We start from the raw sequence: 23312 nt of genomic DNA, 5'->3' as shown, positions 1-23312 counted from the left end.
TAAAACAGGATTATTTTGATACAAACCTATTATGAAGCTCACAGTTATGTACTTCAAATTGTTGAGAATCTTCATGCAGAATAACCATCTAATGAACAAAGGTAAATTCAAACTGTATTTAAGATTCAGATTTAGAAGATTTAGAAGGATATCGCAGAGGTGAAACAGAGCAGCTCTCTAACACATCCCACAAACAGCATGTTTGTGTTTAGTATAAATGGAAGAACACTCCATATAATTGAAACGGCCTCTAAATGTGATAAGCCAAATTACCAACATTGGTGTTAGTTCAAGATACTGACATTAGTGTTCCTTAGGAGATGTGCCAAAGCGTTTGTTAGCATAATGGTGACTAAGATTTCATTTAAACTTTTCTCCTGAAAGAAAGAAAACACATTTTGTACATGAGAGGGAGAAAGCTTTCTGCATTAAACCCTTCCCTACCTCTACGTAATGCTAGTGTCAGCTTCAAAAACCTATAAATACTGTCCTTCCCCATATAGAGATATTTTAATTCTTAATCGCAGGTGTCCATAAAATCTGGGACCTGTTCTTTTCATATATGTTCAGTCATTTTGTTTTACTTTTGCTTTCACTGTAACTCCAGTATCTGTTGTTGGATACAGTAGAGGCTGTAGTATTACAGAGTATGACCGATAAGAAAGTAAACAATTGTAATTTGAAACTATTGTTAATCTTCCAAGTCAGTGAACCCTTCTAGTAGTCAAAACAGATTTTAGCTTTCTAGACCTCTAACCAGAAATAACAAGTTGGCATTATTCCTTTGTGTGCTGCAGGGGAGGAACCCTTAGGGAAAAATTAATAAATAAATAAAAATTGGCTGTTATTCTCCAGGAAAGAGAAGGAAGAACTCTTTAATCACTTAATAAAGATGTCCCCAGATTGGCAATGTTGATATTGTCAAACAGGACATCAAACTACGAGTGGTCAGCACTGTTCCGTGTCACTCAGAGCAAACATAGCTTAAGGTCTCAGTATTTTGATACTTTCTCTTGTTTCCAGTAAAAGCTATACTTCAGAAAATACTCATCAATGAAGATTAGTATCATAATGCTTCTTAGTTCAATCAAGATGATTCATTTTGCAAAATACATAAAACAGTTTTAAGGATACACAAATGCACAGACCCCTTGTTGGGCTAGCTGCTGAAGTACTGCCAGGGTATAGGATGCAAGTAAAAGTAGTTTACAAAGAGGTCTTCGAGTTCTACTTTGAAACACCGTGGCTGACAAAATGGCTTCATCACTGCAGGTCTGCTGAACTCAGTAGTCTCATGAAATTGATCTCTCAGCCTCTCTGTGAAGGAAGGAGTATCCTAGAGATGCCAACATGGTTTTACTATAAAGCAGCACATAGAGCTTTCTAACCTGACATCAGATGATCAAGTTTTAGAGCCAGAAGGCAACCAGCTAACTCGGTGGTGCTCTGTAGCTCAACTTATGGCATGATTTTGTCCTTGGAAAGGAAGCATGATTCAGTGCACGGGCTGTGCTGCTCAATGCAGGCACGTCGGGTCCTTGGAGCACAGGATCTGAGCAATATGCCCACGATTTCACAGTTGTGTAAGGGATTAAGACAAGCTTGAGAAGCTCCAGATAATTCTTCATCTTGGCATAAGGCTACCCTTCTCACATGCTCTGCGCTCAGCCTTTTTTCCTCCAGGGCTGTACTAAAGTGCACTAATTTACAGCCTTTTTTAATAAACAGTGGGAGACAATTGCCTAAACACAAGGAATGAAATAGGGACAATCCATGTTCTGCTTTTTTACTAGCTACAAAGGCAGGAACACTACAAGCAGCTTTACCTTGGGTCACCTTTACCCTAAAGCAATTCTCCCAGACTAATTCTGTTTGATGGCCAAAGTATGGCCACGCCATCAGCCTGTCATCTTAATTTCACCTAATCCAAGCTGCCAGGCTGATGGTATACTAACAGCACATGTGATTTTTAAGAACAAATGGATTTCATTGATCCTCCCAGGAGGAAAGCAGTAAGTGTATTGCTACAACTGGGCATGTCCTGATAGCCAACTATCCTGGGTAGCAGCTGAATGAGAACCACAGGCAACCTAGGGTTGCACCGCTGGGGTAACACAGGGCAGCAGGAGGTGGAGAATGATATCAGCTCTGAGTCATCACTGGAAGAAATTAGACTGAGCTAGTAAAATTCATAGAGATCTCTCACCCTCTGGGAGTTGTGAACCACAGAAAGACTTTTGTCTGCCTTTATACAGACCCATTCATCTGACAGTGCAGAACGGTATCCTAAATTTTGCATTGCACAATACTCTTCCATACCTCATTTTAGAGAAGTCTAAAGTGAGGTATAGATCAATTAACTGACCTGCTCAAAAGCAAACAAAGAAAATGAACAAAAGGACTGGATTTTATCTCCTGTCAAAGGTGGTTTTATAACTAATAAAATGTTCTTAATCACAATACGCTTTTGTTTGAAAAGTATTTAAATAAAAATACTTTCATTTGTTGGATGTTCTTTTATTTCCAGTAAGCCAAATAGAAGTATATGATGTTATCTTAGTTATACCTGCAAAACCTGTTAAAAGTTTTCACCAGTGAGCTTGGTTGGCTATTTAATTTTATATCCTAGAGGTTTCATTTCAAAATTTATGTCTGACTTATCATCATTACTTAGTCTGGGATTAATTTTAAATTAGAATATATAATACTGCTCTTCACTAATGACAATCCATGCCGTGCATAGCCAGTTATACCACCTTTTTGCTAAGAATATTTCAGAATCAAAGGAAATTGGAAACTTTGAATAATCACTGTTATTTAAACTGTTCTGTAGGAACTACAAAGTATATTTCACAGCCAGCTCACATATTAATTCAGTAATATTCCTCCTATTCCAAACCTTTAAGTAAATGAATTACTGTCCTGGCTTTCATACTGCCTGTAGCTAGATGTGTCACATTGCCAAATGGCTAAGTATACAGCTTCGGAAGTCACAATTTGTGTTCATTATCTATCTACTGCCTGCATTGTTTGTTATATTTAGAAGTAGCGAGAACAACTTTCCACCTTCATTTTTAATTCTTATTTTCCCACATTAGACAATTTTGCTGGGAGATTTGGGAGAGAGGGGGGGCAGGTCAAAGAAGATAATCATATTCTCCAAATTTCTCAAATTATTAGTAAAATAAACATGTTTGGAACAATTGGACAGTGTACCTTGGGATGAATAGATTAAATCAGAGCATTTTCATTATGTCTCTGGCAATCACCCTTTTTATCTCATCTTGTGATGAACATCTGTATTTTTTGGCAACATGTTAGGATGTAAATGTGGGGTGTATCTGAACAAACTCTCAGTTATAGTTCTGCTCAGATGAGATTTCAAAATTATGTTTTCTACTTTGTGGCCGGTATTTACAGTTATGATAGCAACTGTGTGGAAAAAAAAAATCTAATGCATTTAATATTCAGTTTTGGATTCATGTATCAATTATTTAGCTAAACCTTCTGTTAGTAGTTTTTTTGTAAAATATGTACCAAATGTTTATAAAAAGGGAAAGAGATTCATCAAGACACAGTAGCTAAAGCTGTGCTAAAAAGAAAAAATGAACAAACATATGTTGCCAGCAATGTTTCTCATATTTGATGAATAAAACCATATTCTATTTTGTTGCAATTGTCTTTCCCTGTACAAACAAAAGCCCTGGTCCAATAAACATTTATAAGTGTGATTTCAGTTTACACTATTTAATCTGATTTTTTCTTTAAGACCCTTTCCTCTTTATTTGAGAATCCCTGGAGGGGATAGGAAACTGGTCTTTAAGCATTTGCTTAACTTTTGGCTCATCAGGAGTCCACAGAGTTCCCATGTCTAAAGCTCAGCACGTGCAGCAGCATTGCAGAACAAGAGCCAAAACCAAAAGTAGGAAGAAAGCTCAATTTTAATTATTTTTTTTAAAAGTGGGGAGGAAGAAAAAAGTTGTTTTTTTCCTCACAGTGAGTGAATCAGTTAGTGTTGGTCTGTGGCTACGACTGCGGCTCTGGCACCTTTCCCACAGCTGTTACAGCCCCAATTCCACTTGGGAGAGTTTTCAGGAAATTGTGTTGTCATGGATCCTTCTGCTCTGCTCCAGTCTGCTCCATGCCCCAAATCCCCTGTGCAGTACTGTATCCCCTATGGGCACAAGCTGCAGGAGGCTATAACTTCTGTGCAACATCCCCCCAGTGCTTCCCTAATTATTCCATTGGATCATCTTAAATAAAGTTTTTAAAAAAGGGGGAAACAAATCCAGCAGTTGAGGCATAAGAAGGTGGGGACTACTGTGCTTTTCTAAATTGGTCTTTCTAAATGTTCCCGGTTCTTAGTCATAATCCAGACTGTCTAGACTTACCAAGTTAGAAACAGGCATGTTTTCCTTCAAGGCTGAGCAATTTAATTCAGCTAGGGTGTTGTGTTTTTTTTTTTCCCCTGATTGTTTATTTTACTAAACTGGAATTGTTTGAGGATGGCAGGCACCCATCAGAAAGAAACAAGAAACAGAAAGACGTGCTGATGAGTGGTGCTGTTACCAGGACCACCGCAGCAGCTGTTTCCTCGGTACGTGCGTTGGCCGTGTTTGCGTGGTTCATGTTCCACCTATGGAAAGGATCACTGAGCAGGCAGGAAGAGGAAATTGGCTCCAGAGACGGGGTGCTCGGAGGGCTGCTCCAGGCCAGAGGCAGCATGAGTCGCCTTATTCTGCATGCAGAGTAAAAAAAAATCATCTTTAGTCGTAGGTGGGAAAGCCCTGTTTCAGAGGGTTCCCAGCAGTGACCGTAAAGGCTCAGTTTGCTGGCCTAAGGGATTTGAACAATGTCAATTGTCTGGATTCTTTTGACAATACAAACAAAACAATGAGCATTCAATGCGTTTCACTTAGCTTCTATCAGAGAGTTTTTGGAAATATGTCTAAACAGGATAAGATCTGAATAAATATCAAGTAGACGCAACAATAGATAGCAGTAGCAGCTACGAAACTGCTTGCAGCAACATTTAATGCTTTTAAAATGGTTGTTCATTGCTTATCGCTGATAGATGTGCTTGGGAGGGGAACACGCATTTGCCAGCGATCCTGAGGTTTAGGGATTGTCCCTCAGTGTGCCAAGGGGCCCTTGTCTGATGGAAACCATCTTCTGCAAACTGATGCCCTGCCTGGTTTTGTGCCCTTCAAGCCTCTCCCTATGGAAGGCAATTGTATAACCTGGTGTTTGCAAATTGTCCTGCAACTGTGCTGAATACCAGATGAAATGTGAAGAAAATAATTGTATTTATGTATTTATTCATTTATTTGTAGCTGATACTAATGTGGTTACTGGGTCTGAAGACAGGCATAGAGAAATAAATAAAAACCTGCTTATAGCTGCCTGAACTTCAGATCTGCTCTCAAGGAGCTTTCCCTCAGCTCTGTAAGCAGGAGTGAGCTGTCAGGATGCTTGTACAGCTCCGTGGCTGAGAGCCAGGCCTCACAACCAGAGTGTTATGATGAACTCTTTTACCTGGGAAGGATCCTGATGTAGGGCTGTGTTTTTCCATCCCTAACACAGTTTTATTCAGATTTAAATTTTATCCTGCTAACAAGTCAGGAGAAGGGTCAGAGCTACTTTGCCCTGACAGACTTCTGAGGCTATCAGCTAATGTTGCCTGTTTGCTGTCCAGACACTAAAGAAGGGTTATAGGTGATGATCAGCTACATCACTAGAAACTACTGTGATAAAGCACTTTCTTCTGCCCAACAGGACAAGGTTCAGCTGCATAATCCTTTATACACTGAACCTGGATTTGGTGTAAATAAATCACTTGAATTGTGCTTTACAGTTTTCACTGTATGCTTATATGTACATACTTCAGTTTTATCTTTTATTCATGACTAGACATGGTAATAATCTGAATATTTTGGCATGAAAAGGGGTTTGAGAAATGTTCTAACAGTTATGAAGTTTAATTTTTTGTTTTCTTTTGCCATTTTCCATCCAAATTTGAAGTCTGTGTTTTGACCCAGCAAATTTAAGTGTATATTTAAGCAAACCTGTGGATTTACATGTATTGAAAGATCAGTTTTAAATTTTCCCTTCAGTGAGAAAGAGAGAGAAAACGCTGCAAGCAGCAGATGTGTAACAGATGCTACTCCTAGCCCATACTGCACTACTGGACAATGGCCAGGTGCAGTGATGATAACATAGCTATTACCGTGATACAGCAGAATGAAACAGATACAAAAGCAATGTGTTAGCTTCCCCACCCACCGTCTTGCCCACCCAAATGAGAAGGAGGAGAATATTCTTAACTGTGTCAGCTAACTACATTGAAATATTCAATCCCCACAGCTACCTGCTTTAGGCAATAACAGAGTCCATGCTTCCTTTCTGAACATGCTAAATATTGTGAAGTTCATCCCATCTAGATCACACCGGGGCGCAGAAAATCTTAAATACATTTTGTAAAAGCCACCTTCTTTCCATCTGTGACGCAGACTTGGGGGTATTGGTGGATGAAAAACTGAATATGAGCCAGGAGTGTTGTGTTTGCAACCCAGAAAGCCAACCATATCCTAGGCTGCATCAAAGGAAGTGTGGCCAGCAGGTCAAGGGAGGAGATTTTCCCCCCTCTGCTCTGGTCTTCTGAGACCACACCGGGAGTACTGCGCTCAGCTCTGGGGCCCCCAGCACAAGAAGGACATGGACCTACTAGACGAAGTCCAGAGGAGGGCAAGAAAGATGATCAGAGGGCTGGAGCATCTCTCCCATGAAGACAGGCTGAGGGAGCTGGGGTAGTTCAGCCTGGAGGAGAGAAGGCTTCAAGGAGACCTTATAGCAGCCTTCCAGTGCCTGTGGGGCTACAGTCCCTCTGGGGAGGGACTCTGTCAGGGAGTTCAGGGATAGGACAAGGAATGATGGCTTGGAAGTAAAAGAGGGTAGGTTTAGATTAGATATTTGGAAGAAATTCTTTACTATGAGGGTGGTGAGGCACTTGCACAGGCTGCCCAGGGAAGCTGTGGATACCCCATCCCTGGAAATGTTCAAAGCCAGGCTGGATGGGGCTTGGAGTAACCTGGTCTGTTGGGAGGTGTCCCTGCCCATGGCAGGGGGGTTGGAACTAGTTGATCTGTAGTCAATTCCAACCCAAACCATTCTGTGGTTCTATGATTTTGTGATGTCCATATCCCAGGAAAAGTTTGCCAAGCGCACACAGCTCCAGAAGCCAACTGAAATCAGTGTGTGGGAAAGGGGGTCATCTCACCTAACATTAGTCATCAAGCCAAACACCTAGACTAAGGCAGTTGACTAGACTCTTTTCATAGTTAACAAAAATAAAGGCACCTCTAGAAGGTATTCATCCTACTTCTCCTAATTTGAGCTAAGTGAGATGAATCCCACCAACAGTGTTTGGGGTCATCTAGCAAATTGGTGTTAAAGCCGAGACGTAAAACTCATCTCTTGACTTCATGTGTTGAGTTTTGCCATTTGAACTCTCAACAGGTCCTTCAGAAATTTAATCTGAGCAAACAGATACTTCTCTGACGGTAGAGAAGATCCTTCCTTTCTTAAAAACACATTTTCATTTTAGAAGGCATGAGGTATTTTTGAAACAAATCAACAACAAGAGACAGGGGGAAAAGGCTTCTTGTGGTAGTCATTCCTCTACATGTACACCCTTGACGCACCCTCAGTTGGAAAGCATGAAAAATTAACAGTTTCTGTAACTGAGTTATGCACAATATAAGTATTTCTTGTGTTCAGTACAAATTCATATTACTTTTCTGACCACAGCACAGATCTCACCTGCAACACAAAAATGCTGTCTTAAAAAAATGAGCTAATGTCCCTTAAACATGAATCATTTCCACATGTAGAAAGTGTGACTGTTTTGCACATGATTGTATTTTAAAACATAAATCACTGCAAAGAGTACAGAAGAGATTCAGTATGAACCTTCTAAAATAAATGATCCTTTTTTTTTTTTTTAAAGGTTAAATGCTGCAAATACTGGCCAGATGACACAGAGATATATAAAGACATTAAAGTTACCCTAATAGAAACAGAACTCCTCGCTGAATATGTAATTCGAACATTTGCAGTAGAAAAGGTAAGTTTAGAAATTCATTTTTTCTTAAATATTGTGGTATCTGCCTAAGTGACTTAGATACAGATTCAACATGGGAAAGTTGTATTTGTTACCTGACATTCCGGTTTTCATAGCTATTTTTTGGGTAAACGCGTAGCGCCCTCTTATGGTACACTGTGTTTTTTCTTTAAATGCAGCCACTTTTCTGCGTTTTTTCATCACTCTTGGCCCCTGCCTGAGTTAGAAAAGTGATGTTCCTTGTGTAGGAAAAATCGAAGCCTCCCTCCCAGCAATCAATTTTAAAACACATTCGTGCTGTTTTCCCATCTTACGTTCACCACAATCATTTTCTGTCTGTACCGGAGGCTACATGCACCATTATTCAGAAGTCCATGGTTGTGAATGCAGTGATCTGTTGGACCAGAGTGTTCCTGGTCAACAGTGAGACATTTCTGGAACAAAGTAGTATGTCCTCGAGGCAAATTCATTTGTAATGCAGAATCCATCTTTATGTACAGTTCCAATCAGCATTTGGTATTGCTGTTTATTAGAGTAATGTCATGTGTTTGTTTGACACTTCATAGGTCTTGCAGCTCTCTCAAACAGCTCATACTATATGGACAATATACAATTAACAAATAGGGTACCTGCTGAAAGTGAAAACAAGCAGGGTTACTTCATGTGGAAGAGTATTTTGCATTTTGTGTCAATTCAGCCTTTTTATTTACAAGTTTCATTAAAGAACAGAAGTGTTTTGATTGTGTGTATCAAGACATATCTGAGCTGCAGAACAAGGAGGAAATAGCCTCTTTAGAAGACTTGGTATTCCTAATGGCATACTGAAGTAATGTTGCCTCATGAGTAAACTTTCAAGTAACTTTATTAGAAAACTCCCTTTGATTTCATTGCAGTACCTGGGATATACTGCTTCTCTCTGATGGTGGAATAGTATTCAGTTGTGGTGCTGAAGAACTTAATCTTTAGCATCAAAGAATCCCACAGCCAGGTAGATGAAACTGCCAAAAAGATGGCCCAGCAGGGTCTCTGTACACACATACATTCACAGTAACAAAGGAATTAGGTTTTTGTCCTGTTTTATTCTTCAATCTAATACTTAAATATGCATCAATACAGCAACCCGAGGGTAATGATAATAGAATTATGCAGTTTGAATGAGCTGAAATATTGTATCATGTTTACCGCTATACATATTGTACATTGAATTCACTCAAGTCTGTTGTTTCCTTGCATTTAGATATTTTTAATAAACAGATGAGAAAGGGTGGCTATACTTTGAAGTAGATGAGGCACTCGTTGATTTCTATTCTGCAAATTTTAAGCCATGCTTTGATGTTAGCTTTTCACTTCTTAACTAGGACTGGGAAAAAAAGACCTAAAGGATTTTACAGTTGATCATAACCAAACTGTCTTGAATAAGTGCATTAAAACAGATAGAGATAAAAGACGCTAAACATTTTATTTCTTAAAAAAAAAAAAAAAAATCTCTGTCTGAAAAGATTTCACTTAGACACTGCTTTTTAATAGTTGGTATTTTTTTAGCAAGCCTCTGAAAGCAGTGCTAGTGTGGTTTGAGTAAAGTACATTTGTTTTTACCTTACTTTCCATATTTTTTCACACTTTTTTAACTTCAGGAGGATGGTAGTGCAGTGCAAATTACCCAGAAATGTTTTGGAATCATCATTCTTGCATGTCTTCAGAGCTCAGCTAGACAGAGGCACTGGTGGCCTGTTCTAATGTTGGCCAAAGACCCACTCTGAGCAGGAAGTTGGACTGGAGACCTCCAGAGGTCCCTTCTGACCATCTTTCATATTTTTGGGTTGTCATTCTTATACCTGCTTCTAAAATACAATTTCAGTTGATTAGTTTGGAGATAAATTGTTTGGTTTTCTTATTTTTATCTTTCAAATGGCTCTTTGGTAATTATAGAGGAGTAGGGGGACAAAACTAAGAAAACCAAGCATGAGTTTATACTCTGATTCTGGGGAACACTTCCTAGATGTGCTTTACATTGTACACATAAGCAGTTCATTTGGAGTTACAGCACAACAGTTAACTCAGATGAATTACCCAAATAGTAACATACAACAGCACCATAAGTATTTGTTGGATTAAGATCTACATTTTTTAACATCCTAGGGTTTGTTAGCAATGTACACCATTTTCTGTTTGTTTCAGCTGAAAGAAAAAGTGAAAAATATGATCTTTCCAAGCTGAGCATATGCTTTTATGATTCATGCAGTTGTGCTGCTATTTTGGGTTTTGAAACCAGCAGGGAAGCTACAGACATGAAAATCATTCTTTTGTAGGTATAATAAGCAAACTCATTATAAAAGTACCCTATATGCAAAATCTTTTCTAAGGTGCTGAACGTTACCAACAATGATAGACAAAAATGCAGTCAACATGATAGACAGCATTTTCAAAGCTAATGCACAAGATACACAGGACATATTCTGATCTGTGCAACAGCTGTGCACATTATTGGGGGGGGATGCATTTTATATCTTGTAAATTGCTTGAAAATCAAGACTTTCTACAGCATGAAGGTTTTTGTAGGGTATTCTTTTCAGTCCTCGATTTACATGTATATAGTCATGTCATGGCTTTTTTTTTTTTTTGGCTTTTTTTTTTTTTTTTTTTGGTATGGGATCTTTGTTTCTTGGGGAATTGTGGGCAGTTGTTGTGGACAATATGAAAGTGTTTGGGACATGGATAGGTCACCTATGCGCAGGTATTTACAGACTTGGAGGCCATACTTATATTAGCCAAAAAAAATGATTGTTAATTAACACACTAAAATCCCCAGAATACAGAGACCAAATTGTATTTGAATGTGTTTGTTAAACAATCCTAAAATACAAATTACTTTGTTCCTGAGCTTCCATATGTTTTAAAATTGTTCTCTAGGATGTAAGGCCATTTCTGTTCCAAGGACGTGATCTCTTCATTCCACACCAGTGTTGCACATTCTCTTTGTCTTCTCCCTTTCTGCCTTTTCTGTGCCACTGTTTCCATGAGACATGAGAGTGAACAGACTCCTACTCTGACCAGGTGCCCAGCCTGAGCTGTCAAGGCTCCAAGATACACCACAGCTAACTCCACTCAAGTAGTGCTGGCATGACCAAAATTTCTCAGCCATTGAAAATCCATGACTCTTTCAGCTTGCATACTAGCAATAAATTAGGGAGTTTATATTACTTTATTACACAAAGAAAATTAGACCTTTTATATGCAAACCAGATCAAGGCAGGAAATACATCTTTAAGAAGAAAAAGTATAAGCCACTGGTTATTAATATCATTGACATTTAGTCCAGCCTAGAGATGATATGTCATAATTTTGCTGTTTGCTTATGAAATATGTATGATGGCCTCTGGTCTGTAGATTTCTAATGAGAATGAAATACCAGCAGCTACATTTTTAGAGGGGGAAGGGGAAATACAAGCACTAAGAAAATCATACTTAGCATACACACCTTTAATATCCAGACTGCTCCAGAAATTCACATGGGAAATCACTTATACGATCGGCTCCTCATTCATACCTGTCTCACCATATCCATGTCCTTGTAGACTGTGGTAAATCACTTGCAGAGTGAGCATGTGGAGGTCTACAAATGCAGCCCCTTTGACTGGAGGTGCAAAAAGGTTTTCTTTACTATTCAGCTGTTTCTTTCAGAACAATGAAGGAGACAAAAGATAAGGAAAATTATGCTGAAATTCTGGTTCCCTGAAGTCAGCAGCAAAACTCCTGTGGAGAGCAGTGGGGAAAAAAATTCATCTGTGCTAAATGTTCATGGCCTTGTTGTTGACCTGTTTGTTGATCATGGCATGCATCTTAAGGTTGCAGTTTTCAAAGCAAGCTAGTACTTAAACATAGAGATGAGCCTCAATCTTGTTGCTAGAATTTTCTAATCAACCTAGTAATAAATCACTCCATTTTCTTGTAAGGCTTTGAAATCAGTTGATATGTAACCTTTGAACTTGCTTTCCAGCTAACAGAAAGCTCTCCAACAGTCTTGTACAGATATGGGTATTGGTGGGGGGTGGATGTTTCTCAGCAAGGCTCAGGCTTTAAAAGTTACATTCTTATGATGTCTCTTGTCCAATTTATTACACATTCCAACTTGCTTTTCAACCCTTATTTTTTCAACAGAGAGGTGTTCATGAGATTCGAGAAATTCGGCAATTTCATTTCACTGGCTGGCCAGACCATGGTGTACCATACCACGCAACAGGCCTGCTGGGATTTGTACGGCAGGTCAAATCCAAGAGCCCTCCAAATGCCGGACCTCTGGTTGTTCACTGCAGGTAGGCAGAGCAGAAATCCCTTCATTGTGTTGTCCAGTAAACTCAGAACATACTTCTGCTTCTCCTGTGCTGTGTGATCCCCACACAGGTTGCTGAAGCCACTCTACTCACAATAACTTAACACCTGAAGTACAAAAGAATGGGTAAAACTGATTCTGAAACCCTGCAAATGCCTGAATGCAAGGCTTGATTTCAGCAGTAATCCCACTGGTCAAATACCTTCAGGAAGAACCCTGGCACTTAACGTTTTCCAATAGACTGCTGAACATTAACTGTACTCTTCTTTTATTTAGTGCTGGTGCTGGCAGAACTGGGTGCTTCATCGTTATTGACATCATGCTAGATATGGCAGAAAGAGAAGGTGTTGTAGACATATACAATTGTGTGAGAGAGCTTCGATCTCGGAGAGTCAACATGGTGCAAACAGAGGTATTGTTAATCTAGAATATTGCCTTACATTTTGCAATAAAAATTATTATTCTAGCGCATAAAACTAGAGCCTGTTTGTGGTAAGCACTGTCCAGAAGGTAGTTTATTCAATCACATACAGGAAAATAGTTCACACGTAAATCTGAAGAACTTCTGTCCTAACCAGGGCACAGTTATGCTGCATTTAAGGTTGTGTTTGTTTTAGTTTGTTGTTTGTTTGCTTTGTTTTTGTTTAAAAAAAAAAAGTTTTAAAATGGTTTTTAAAAGATGATGGTTTAAAAAAAAAGTTTTACATTTTTATAAAAAAGGGAAACTCATGAGGGTTTCCTCTCCAGAGAGGATTCATTCTGGAGTTCTTCTTGTTGAGGCTCAGTTATGTAATAGTACCTACAGAACTGTGCAAGGGAGTGAGGAAACCAGAAACAGTCCAAGTTCATTACATTACTGCACTTCTGTTTGTAATTGTAAATAGTTTCAGTCAATCTTTCTATATTCATTTCTAAATGAATGGGATAAAGTTTTGTGAATTGCTATTGTTCTTTCTGGTCTTGCTTCAGTGCCTGCAAAGTCAGTAGGAATTAATGGGCCAACAACATTAGTTGTTACTTTTTATTTACCGAATTACTAATAGCATTATCTCCCATCGTCAGTAATTATTTTAATTGCTTTACCAGGAACAGTATGTATTTATCCATGATGCTATCCTGGAAGCCTGTCTTTGTGGGGACACATCTATTCCAGCTTCTCAAGTTAGGTCTGTTTATTATGAAATGAATAAACTGGATCCTCAGACTAACTCCAGCCAGATCAAAGAGGAATTTCGGGTAAGTTGTGGCTAGCAGTGGCTAGCATAGAAGCTACACTTTTCAGCTATACTAAAGACTTAAGTGCTGACTTATAACCAAGTGAATTTGAGGCCAACCCTTGGGGGGAAAGGCCACAAAAAAGGAAAGATAACTTGTCACTAATTGCTATTGAATTATGCTAAATCATAAAAAATTCAATGAGGTAGTAGTAAAATCTTCATTTTACTCACAGGAATTATGTCAATTCCTTCCGCTGTCCTTTCTCCAGAAAGCAGAAAGGTTACTCTGCAGTTATCTTTGAGGTTGTTTTTCAAACATGTTTGTTTCCAGGATTCTTGCTTCCAAACCCTGCTGACTGTGATGTGTTTTCATTTCTCTGCATATTGATTCCCGCTGAAACTGAATGCTGACTTGATCTATTCTTAAATACTTGGGGATGCTTTCACTGCTGTGTTAATTTTTCTGTTGTATTGTTTACTCTTTTTGAAAGACTTTAAATATGGTGACTCCAACGCTGCGTGTGGAAGACTGCAGCATAGCACTTTTGCCAAGAAATCATGAAAAGAATCGCTGTATGGATGTTCTGCCTCCAGACAGATGCCTGCCTTTCCTCATAACGATAGATGGGGAGAGCAGTAACTACATTAATGCTGCACTGATGGATGTAAGTCTCCACTACATCATTAATAACTAAAAGGGGATAAGGAGCCCTCCAAACTGAGCAATGCCCGAAAGTGGAGTCAGCACAAGGCTGAAATCCTTCTAGCTCATTTTCCAAAAACATGGCACAAAATCTTTAAGCTCACAAGCACATTTAGGATCCCACATATGTTATGTCAAAGCCAAGGTTCCAAAGCCATGCTCAGAGAGCAAGTCAGGGAGTTTTGATGAATTAGATGTATCTAGATTTCTCCTTAGTGCTTGAATTTTTAACCATCTGGCCTAGGAAAAAAAGAGTTACCTATTAAAACTCTAAGGCACTTAAATGGGATAATAAGGTTTCCAGCAATATTTCAGTTCCCTTTGTTTCTAATTTAAACAGTAATTAACAACAAAAAAAAATTGTCTGTCAGCACAAGATAGTACACAAGCCATTACTTCAGTCTTTCTGTTTATTTCTGTTTGAATGAATGGTTCCTCTTCATGTGTGTGTGGATTTTTTTCCTAATGCATCTAGAGTAATTCTAATCCTGCTAATAGAATATCAGTAAAAAGACACTTAAACCTCCTTCAGAGTCTGTAGATATTTATAGCCTATCTTTGACAATTTAGAGCTATAGTAATTATGGTTGTCACACACACATAAACAACAAGAAAGCAGAGGTTAGAAAAGAATGAGCACATTGTAAATGGCCTTTTTGAAAAGTGAAGCTAGAGTAATAACAGTTTATATCATTTTTTGCATTTCTTTCTTTCCATGTTCTCAAAGCATTTTCCTAAAATAAGCCTAAGTTCAAAACACTCCTGTGAAAAGGTAAATGTATAATCTTTATGTTTATCAATTTAGAGAAACTAAGAACAAAAGTTTAAGTGATTTCTCTTGGTTCTCATCATAGGTCAGTGGTATCTTCATATTAAATGTTGCTTCCTTGATCTGAAATTTGCAATCTTGCCATTGAAGTGTCTTCTTTCCCAGAGAGTTCAGTGTGGGTTTGTTCTGCAAAGTACTGCTCAGGAAGAGCAGTGCCTCGGTATTTGCTTTGAAAACACTTGCCTTCTTCACTCTTGAAACAATGAGCTGGATCCAAGAGTGTATCTGTGCAAAAGGCTACAAGGAAGGGTGACTTTCTACCCAACATGCCCTGGTCAGGCTCCTGAAATATACCCACACTAAAGGAAAAGAGCAGACATTTGTCCCTCTCTCTAAACTCTCAGTTTCCATCAGCTTCCACCTCATTTATGAGCCTTTAAATATGGTCACTTCAAGTAAAAGGGGCAGCAAGCATGGTTTTCATTATCCAGGATCTGAATGTTTGAAAACATTGCAGGATTCTGAAAGATGCAAATAGCTGATCGGTTTGCACCTCTGTTGCAGTACAACTTCAATTCAACACATGTAGAGGCTTCCCTGCCCTCTTTGAAAGCAATGACAACCCCTCCCAACAATTGCCCAAGATGGTCATGCTGGCCTTTAACACTGGCAAGGACATACCTGAAAACGCTAGTATGAGAATCACAATTTAACAGTTCCACCAACAGCTTAGTCAATGACATACTCTGGTACTAAAAAAAAAGAAAGAGCACAGAAATGCATCCCCTGGGTATCTTCACTGCTGTTGCACAGACCAGAATTTGAACAATGTTTCTGAAAAATAACTAGATATTTCCTTTCATAGGAATCATTCAAATTAACAGCTCTGTGCAGACGGCCAAGATTAATCTGTCCATTAATAGCTCAAACCAAAACTGTAGCTCAAAATGTTGTAGAGGTTGCATTGAAGGCAAAATCCTCTGATGATTTTATTCTATGCCTGTGGCATAAAATAAATTCCAGAAATATAACATCTGCACAAGTTATGTTTTGCCCAAATACAGTTCATTAATTTTCAAGTACGTAAGATCTCAGGAAAGAACCAAAAATAATGTATGAATTATATTGAAAATAGGAATAATGCTTTCAGTCCTAAAATTTGGGGGCTCTTAAGGGCATTCTGATAAACAGTTGTTTTTTTCTCTTTCCATTCTTCTCTTACCATTTCTTGTTATTTCTTTGCAGAGCTATAAACAACCATCAGCCTTTATAGTTACACAGCATCCGTTACCAAATACTGTCAAAGATTTCTGGAGACTGGTCCTAGATTATCACTGCACTTCAATAGTTATGCTGAATGATGTGGATCCAGCACAAGTAAGTTCAAAAACTGCTCTGTTCAACAGAGAAGTTCCAGCACCTCAGCATTGCAGCACGTGTGCGCTTCAGAACAGCTTGAGGATGTAATTAGTTTTATAAAATAACATTAAATACTAACATACTAAAAAATTGATTTGTAGCTTACGGATACACATTGGGAAGGAGGAATAAATCAGAACATCACATCTTCTCCACCAAAATGTTAATGCACACACACATAAATGCATGCACCCATAATTTATTCTGATAGCAAAACATGCTTTGGGAAGAGCTGTTAAAAAACAAAACCATGTGGTTGTAGATTTCTGGCTCAAGCCTGAAACACACTCATAATCAAAAATCGTAAACAGAAGCCAACAGCTACTCATTAGCTTGCCTGAAACAGGTCAATGACCTTGGTGTGCTTACCAGGAATCGGTGTTCCCAGCTTGAAAATCTGTGTTATGTTTGACACAAAATTACACTGTTAGCAAGAAGATAAGAACTGAACAAGATTGGAGACTACGCATCCTTCGGAAGAGGAAATGGGACAAAGAAATGCATGCTGGAATGTAATTACTTTACAACAGAGTTGTGCATGCTGTACATGTTCTTTAGAAAATTGGAAAACCGTACCTACTGGATTGGCAATTTAATCACTAGCATTAATCACTAAGCATCCTAGCGCCTGACTGCAACTGTGCAATTCCAAGTTTTTATAAAGATATAATTGCCTTGGTTTCGAAGAATTGCACTGGCCCTCTGCTGGATTAAGGTGGCAGTAATCTAGATCCTTAATATGTAAATGTTCGCTAATTTTTGGTTAAAATAAGAGCAATTTTTTTTTTATATAGCATACTCCATGTCATTTTTGTTCTTGATATTATCCAGAATCTTTTTAGTTTGGTTGAGTACTGTTCATACATAGAAGACTGCTTCCTTTATTTCTTTTTAACATGAAGAATTTGTTTTAAAAACATACTAATCTCCAGTTTTGTCTTTCAAAGGAATGTGTAGGAATTCCACACACTGTTTTAGAGACTGAATTTCTGATTTCAAGCCTTTAACTGTCTACAGGGAGAAAAATAGAAATGAAAGACAAAACTTTTATTCATGAGTCTAAGATTATTTTCTGAGTGAATAAGGAAAGACTCAAGGGAGTCAGACTGCTAGGGACTGCTGAACAGAGTTCTTTTAATTTGTGGGCTGTGTTTTGAATTTACAATAGTTCACGGCAATTTCAAGCATTTATTAGCCTCACAGGCTCTTAAAAGCTATTGGGATATGCAGTTAATACACCTGCCTCTGCAGTATGTTAAACCTTTTTCTTCTAATGTGAGTAACAATCTTTTCATTAGGAATAAATCTCAAAGCCCTCAGAGCAAACACAAGTGGAAAGAGGGCAGAGTTTATTAAAAACACACATTCAGATTTATTAATAATTACTGTTATCATTATTATTAATGTATATATGAAGTGTTTACATTTCTGTTTAGATATTACAATTTATGTGGATTGTTATGCTCTATTGGGAAATTAAATTCAACCCTTCACAGTGACTCTGACTTAAAGAGAGTCGCTAGCATCACATGCATGCAAAATGCTCAGACCTAAATGCTTTTGGATTTCTTTAGAACTTGAAAATCTTGGCTTTCTAAAACATCACTGGCAAACAGCTCTGCTTATTATCATTTAAGCATTTTTCAAAGATCTGTTTGAACAGTATTCCTATGTATCTGAAAGATGTGTACGAAATTGTGCATATGTTAAATGATGTGAGCACTGGCATTTGCATTAGCTGTATGCATGTCAGTATTGTATTCTGCTATCCTGTACACTAGTGTATTTCAGAACAAAAAATTGTGTAAGGTTTAGGCAATATTTGGAAAGTAATTTGCTCAGCAGACTGAATCAAGCGGGGGGGTTAAAATAAATGAAAATAGATTTTCCTACTAGAAAATTCTGTTTTTAACTTGTTAAAGTGAACTCCTGCAAATCAGATTCTGTTCTCTTTTTAATTGATGTAGTAAATGACTATGTTTTCCTAAAATGTAGTCATTTCCAAACGGCTTTGTTGAGGAATAAGTGTTATAAGAAATGCAAAACAACATCTGGAGGAGATATGATTTGTCAGCTCAGCTCTGGATCACCAACAGCAATGCAGCAGAATGAAGACCACAGCTGTTTTACCGAATGAAATAAAGTTGAAAATATGAGATCAATGCTTCTGCAAGCAAACAAAATTTCATGAGTTCATACTTAATTTCGGTGAATGCTTGCAAAAGCTACATGCTTGAACTGCTCTGGATATCCCTGGAAATAAATCATCAGGGTTTTTATGGAAAAAATTGGAAAACAGAGTCTAGCTTCAAGTAATTCCAAGCAAAGTGTTGTTTTAATCTTTAAATTATTAAGAGAGAGGATAATTGGTTCCAGGATGGAGGCATTGTGGTTTTATTAGACACTAAAACTGTGCAAGATAATGCTAATGTTAATTTGTGATCTTTAGATAACTAGAAGTAATGTTTTCTGAGCGCTAAGGAAAGCATAATTACTATTTTCAGGTGGCGTTTGTAAGATGAAATTAAGCAGTTGCTGAAAATTCAAAGCAAAGCTTATATAATATATATAAATGCCAGTATCATCAGTTGTTCATGAAATAGGTGTGAAAGTTAGATCCTGAGTTCTGAGAATTGATGTAGCCTTTGTAATATAAAGCCCACGTTCTGATGTAGTTTGACTTATTATCAACTTCGGGGGATAGTTAGAGATACCAGGCCTTTGGTGTTGGGCTTTACTCTGTCTCCAAGATATGGCAATATTTGACAGCATTCCCCTGTCCTGTCATGCAGTATTGAAGAATTGATGTTGAGTGTCAGAAATGTGCTACTCCAAATAGCAGAGAATGGAAAGTAGAACAGCATGCAATTGCATGGTCAGTTAAGTGAAAAGACATTTGTTTAAACTTGTTCTGCACAAGTAAAATCAGAGTGCTTTAAACTAGTGGAGGATGGTGCACTGCGTATTTTATAAAGATAATGTGTAAGAATTTCTGCAATAAATGTAGCACAAAAAATACCTAGAAAAGTATATTGAGGAAGCATTACATTAAAAATAATTAACTCTGCTTTTTGTGTTTGTGGTCTTCTGTAGTTGTGTCCTCAGTACTGGCCAGAAAATGGAGTACACCGACACGGTCCTATTCAGGTGGAGTTTGTATCAGCTGATTTAGAAGAAGACATCATCAGCCGGATATTCCGAATTTATAATGCGGCCAGGGTAAGGACGTTACTTGCAAGACAATTCTGCATCAGTATTTGAGTTGGCTGTCCTCAAGTCACACAAAAAAAGAAAGTCAAACTCACATAAAACCATTCGCATTTTTCAGACTACTTATTTGAGAGCATCAATGGGATAATGGGCCACACCATTATCATTGGGAAAAAGGCCTTGTGTGTGTAATTACAAAATATTTTAATAAATATCTCAAGTGCGTGAAATGCAAATGGAATGAGTGCAGTATTCAGATAATGTGGTAGCCAAGAAACAGTGCAATCAGTGCTGTTTTAAGAATTTTAAATTAGTCATCTTGCATATTTGCATCCTGTGTCATGCAAAGGCCGTGCACCAATACCAGGCATGCTTTTCAACACCAGTCTCAGGCTTTTAGTGAAGATCTTATCCCACTAATCACATTTATCACATTTTATAATAGAAGTAAGCACTTCACAGGGCCAAGTAAGTTCTCATATCCAGCCTTTATGCTACTATAAAGTTGACAGAAGAATCATCTCTTTAAGCTGAGTGGGGAAAGAAGATTCAGCCACAGACCAGGCAGCTCTTCCCATCCAGTTGCAGAGAGCTTTTGCAATGGACTGATATTGGTCACTGAAGAACCATAGCTAGGAGTAAGCAGCACTCTACTCAGAAACATCAGGAACTGCCCTGCAATCCAGGAGCTGTCAGGACAGTGAGAGAAAGGCCCCCAGAAACACTCCCAGCGATACTAATGTCCAAACAGGGGAGCAGACTGTAAGCTTCAAGATACATCTTTTGTATTGTGAAGGCCTTGCTTTGCCAGTAAATGTGGTAACATAAAGCCACAGACTCCAACAGTGTTAATGGGAGCTTTAGCAGGCGCTGGGCCTGGCTGATGCCATCTGGGGAGAGAGGCATTCAGCTGAAAGAAACTGGCCAGGAAACCAGTAGAGTCCAAATTTTGACATAAAGCAGACAAAAACCATTGAAGAATACATCTAATGCTGCTTCCACTTTGGTTTATTCCTTTATTGTGTTAATATTACATTCTCTCTATTACCTCTTACTCTAGAGGAAAAACCGTACTGTCAAAATTTCTGTGCATTGCTCATTTTAAAAGTGGCACTAAAATGCACTCACGTTGCACAGAAGTGAAAGTAGCAAATCCTAGGCTACAAAAACAGTTTTCATGTGTGTGTTTATTATGCCCTTTTCAAAGGACTGTAATTTTCTGCCACCAACACTTGTTCTATGCTCCTTTTTTATTTTAAATCACCATAAAGCAACTGTTCAGTAACATCTCACCAGAGGGGTTCTGACTATTTCAGTAGCACACAATAAAGTAAAATGTAGTTAGGTTTTTATAAGCAGGAAAAATCTGAGGGTTTCATTTGCTTTTTAAGATATTTCCTACTTCAAAATAATCTTGAGAGGTTTTGACCTTTCTGTAAAAAAAGACAGAAGCACGCAAACATTCTTCAAAATGCTGAAGCATATGAAAAAAAAAAGAGGTTATATAATTGTATTGCAGTGCTCTCTTTCCTGCTATGATATTAATTAATTATTTGCTTGATCCTGCAGCTGTACTGTTGCTCTCTTCTAGACTATTTGTATAGCCCTCTGTTTAAAACCTCTTGTTCTAATAGCTCAGTTGGAAATTAAAAGTCATAACTCCTCAAGGGCAGTTGAAATTGCATTAGTAGTTTGTCAGCGGTGATCTGCTGAACAACTTTCCTCGCGGATGCAAACACCTAAATTACACACCATTTGAATAGACCATAAGTAATGCTGTTCCTTCTTTTTCCTGCTCATTCCCTGAATCCCTACAGCCCCAAGATGGCTATCGGATGGTGCAGCAGTTCCAGTTCCTGGGATGGCCCATGTACAGAGACACGCCAGTTTCCAAGCGCTCCTTCTTGAAGCTCATCCGCCAGGTGGAGAAGTGGCAGGAGGAGTACAACGGGGGAGAAGGACGCACAGTTGTACATTGTTTGTAAGTACTGGGAACAGACGAGAGGAAGTGGGGGAATGCCATTATCATAGCATTTGTGATAGGTTTTAAAAGATGTGTGAAAAGGTGAAGAGGTGCCCATCAGGAACTGAACAAATAATACAGTTGCTCATTTAAAAGTTTTGAAGACACAAGGGATTGTACATTTTTAATGTAGATTCGTGAGTTTCCCTCTCTATCCCTTGGTAGACCCCTGTGAAAAGAGGATGGGTACAAGTTAACTCTATTTTATAAAAAGATGCCCAGTGACTTTTGCAAATGAAAAAGGTGTGTGTTTGTTCCAAGTAAATCAAAACTGTACCTTCAGAACAATTAAATTTTATTTCTACAGGTGAGGAGTGTATGCCAGCTACAGTTCCTTAGTGGAAGAAATAAGTAGTATAGGAGGGAGTGATACCTCTTCCAGACATAAGTCACAGAAGTAAAAGTGTTCTGATAGACCAGTTATGATGAGCCTTACCTTTCTCTAGTAATGGTGTATATTTTTGTCCTTCTGGTACCTGTGTGCTCTACTGGTACAGATTCTCATCCACCATCCTGCCTTGTGATATGGCTCTTTGCTCTCAGCAGTATGCAATCTTTTGAGACTGAGTCTTCAGTGCTTGAAGTTACATCCCTCTCCATAGAATCCTTTCTCATAGAATCCTTTGGGTTGGAAAAGACCTCAAAGATCATCAAATCTAACCTACCACTGCCAAGTCCAACATTAAACCATGTCCTCGACCACCACATCTACACATCTTTTGAAAACCTCCTGGGATGGTGTCTCAACTACTTCCCTGGGCAGCCTCTTTCAATGCCTCACAACCCTTTCAGTAAAGAAAATCTACTTAAAAGGTGCTGCCATGATGGAGAAGGGACATGTTAGTGGGAAAAGCACATGCCAACGTGCTTTCAAAAGTTAGAACCCAAGAGTAGGCGATAACTTCCTGAATTTTGGTTTGCACTTAGACAATGTTTCAACTATGGAGGAAAGTGTATTAGTAATTCCCACTATCGCTGACCTTGAACAAGTCATTGCTCTTCAGTTTCTCCATCTGTAGAATGGGGATAATAATACTTTCATCAAAGAAGCATTGTGCAGTGTGATTAATTAATGTTTTGAGATCTTTAGCTGAAAAGACCCTTTTGAAGTGCAAATTACTGTTATCTCTGAGGTGGCTGATGATATTAAATAGTTGTACAACATCACACATGCGTCACTTCCAGGCAGTAAAGAAAGAAAAAGCTCTAATATAATCCTTTTAAATGACTTTATTTTAATTAAAATTCTCAAAGAGTCCCACAATATCGGGCAATGTTTTGGCAGCGGAGAGCATTCTTTTCATACTGCCTGGATGTGACAGATGTGCGACGTTGTAGCTTCCTTTGAAAATCAGCCATTTGCGAAGCTGGTTTGAAAGACCTGCTACCTAACCAGGCTGCGCTCTGGTAATTATTAAGGTTTATTATTTTCGGTGAAGTGCAGCCTAAAGATTCTGATTAGAATAGCTGTAGAAATAATAGGGTTTCCAGAAAGAAAGAGATTATCTCAAAGATTAAAAAT

General features: G+C 38.4%; 1 protein-coding gene across 14 annotated transcripts in view; it reads left to right on the top strand.

The window, feature by feature from the left end:
- PTPRM (protein tyrosine phosphatase receptor type M) overlaps window positions 1–23312 on the top strand; it is a 472980-nt gene that overhangs the window by 443506 nt on the left and 6162 nt on the right. For all 14 annotated transcript variants that reach the window (XM_027452030.3, XM_027452024.3, XM_027452023.3 and 11 more), the window contains 8 exons: window positions 8006–8122; window positions 12278–12432; window positions 12726–12861; window positions 13536–13685; window positions 14158–14331; window positions 16384–16515; window positions 19651–19776; window positions 21585–21748. In XM_027452030.3, the coding sequence (XP_027307831.1) occupies window positions 8006–8122; window positions 12278–12432; window positions 12726–12861; window positions 13536–13685; window positions 14158–14331; window positions 16384–16515; window positions 19651–19776; window positions 21585–21748 (1154 nt within the window). The remainder of the gene's footprint in view (window positions 1–8005; window positions 8123–12277; window positions 12433–12725; window positions 12862–13535; window positions 13686–14157; window positions 14332–16383; window positions 16516–19650; window positions 19777–21584; window positions 21749–23312) is intronic.

This window comes from Anas platyrhynchos, chromosome 2, assembly GCF_047663525.1.
Source record: "Anas platyrhynchos isolate ZD024472 breed Pekin duck chromosome 2, IASCAAS_PekinDuck_T2T, whole genome shotgun sequence".
In the NCBI taxonomy this organism is placed as follows: Eukaryota; Metazoa; Chordata; class Aves; order Anseriformes; family Anatidae; genus Anas; species Anas platyrhynchos.
This window is presented reverse-complemented; position numbering and strand designations above follow the sequence as displayed.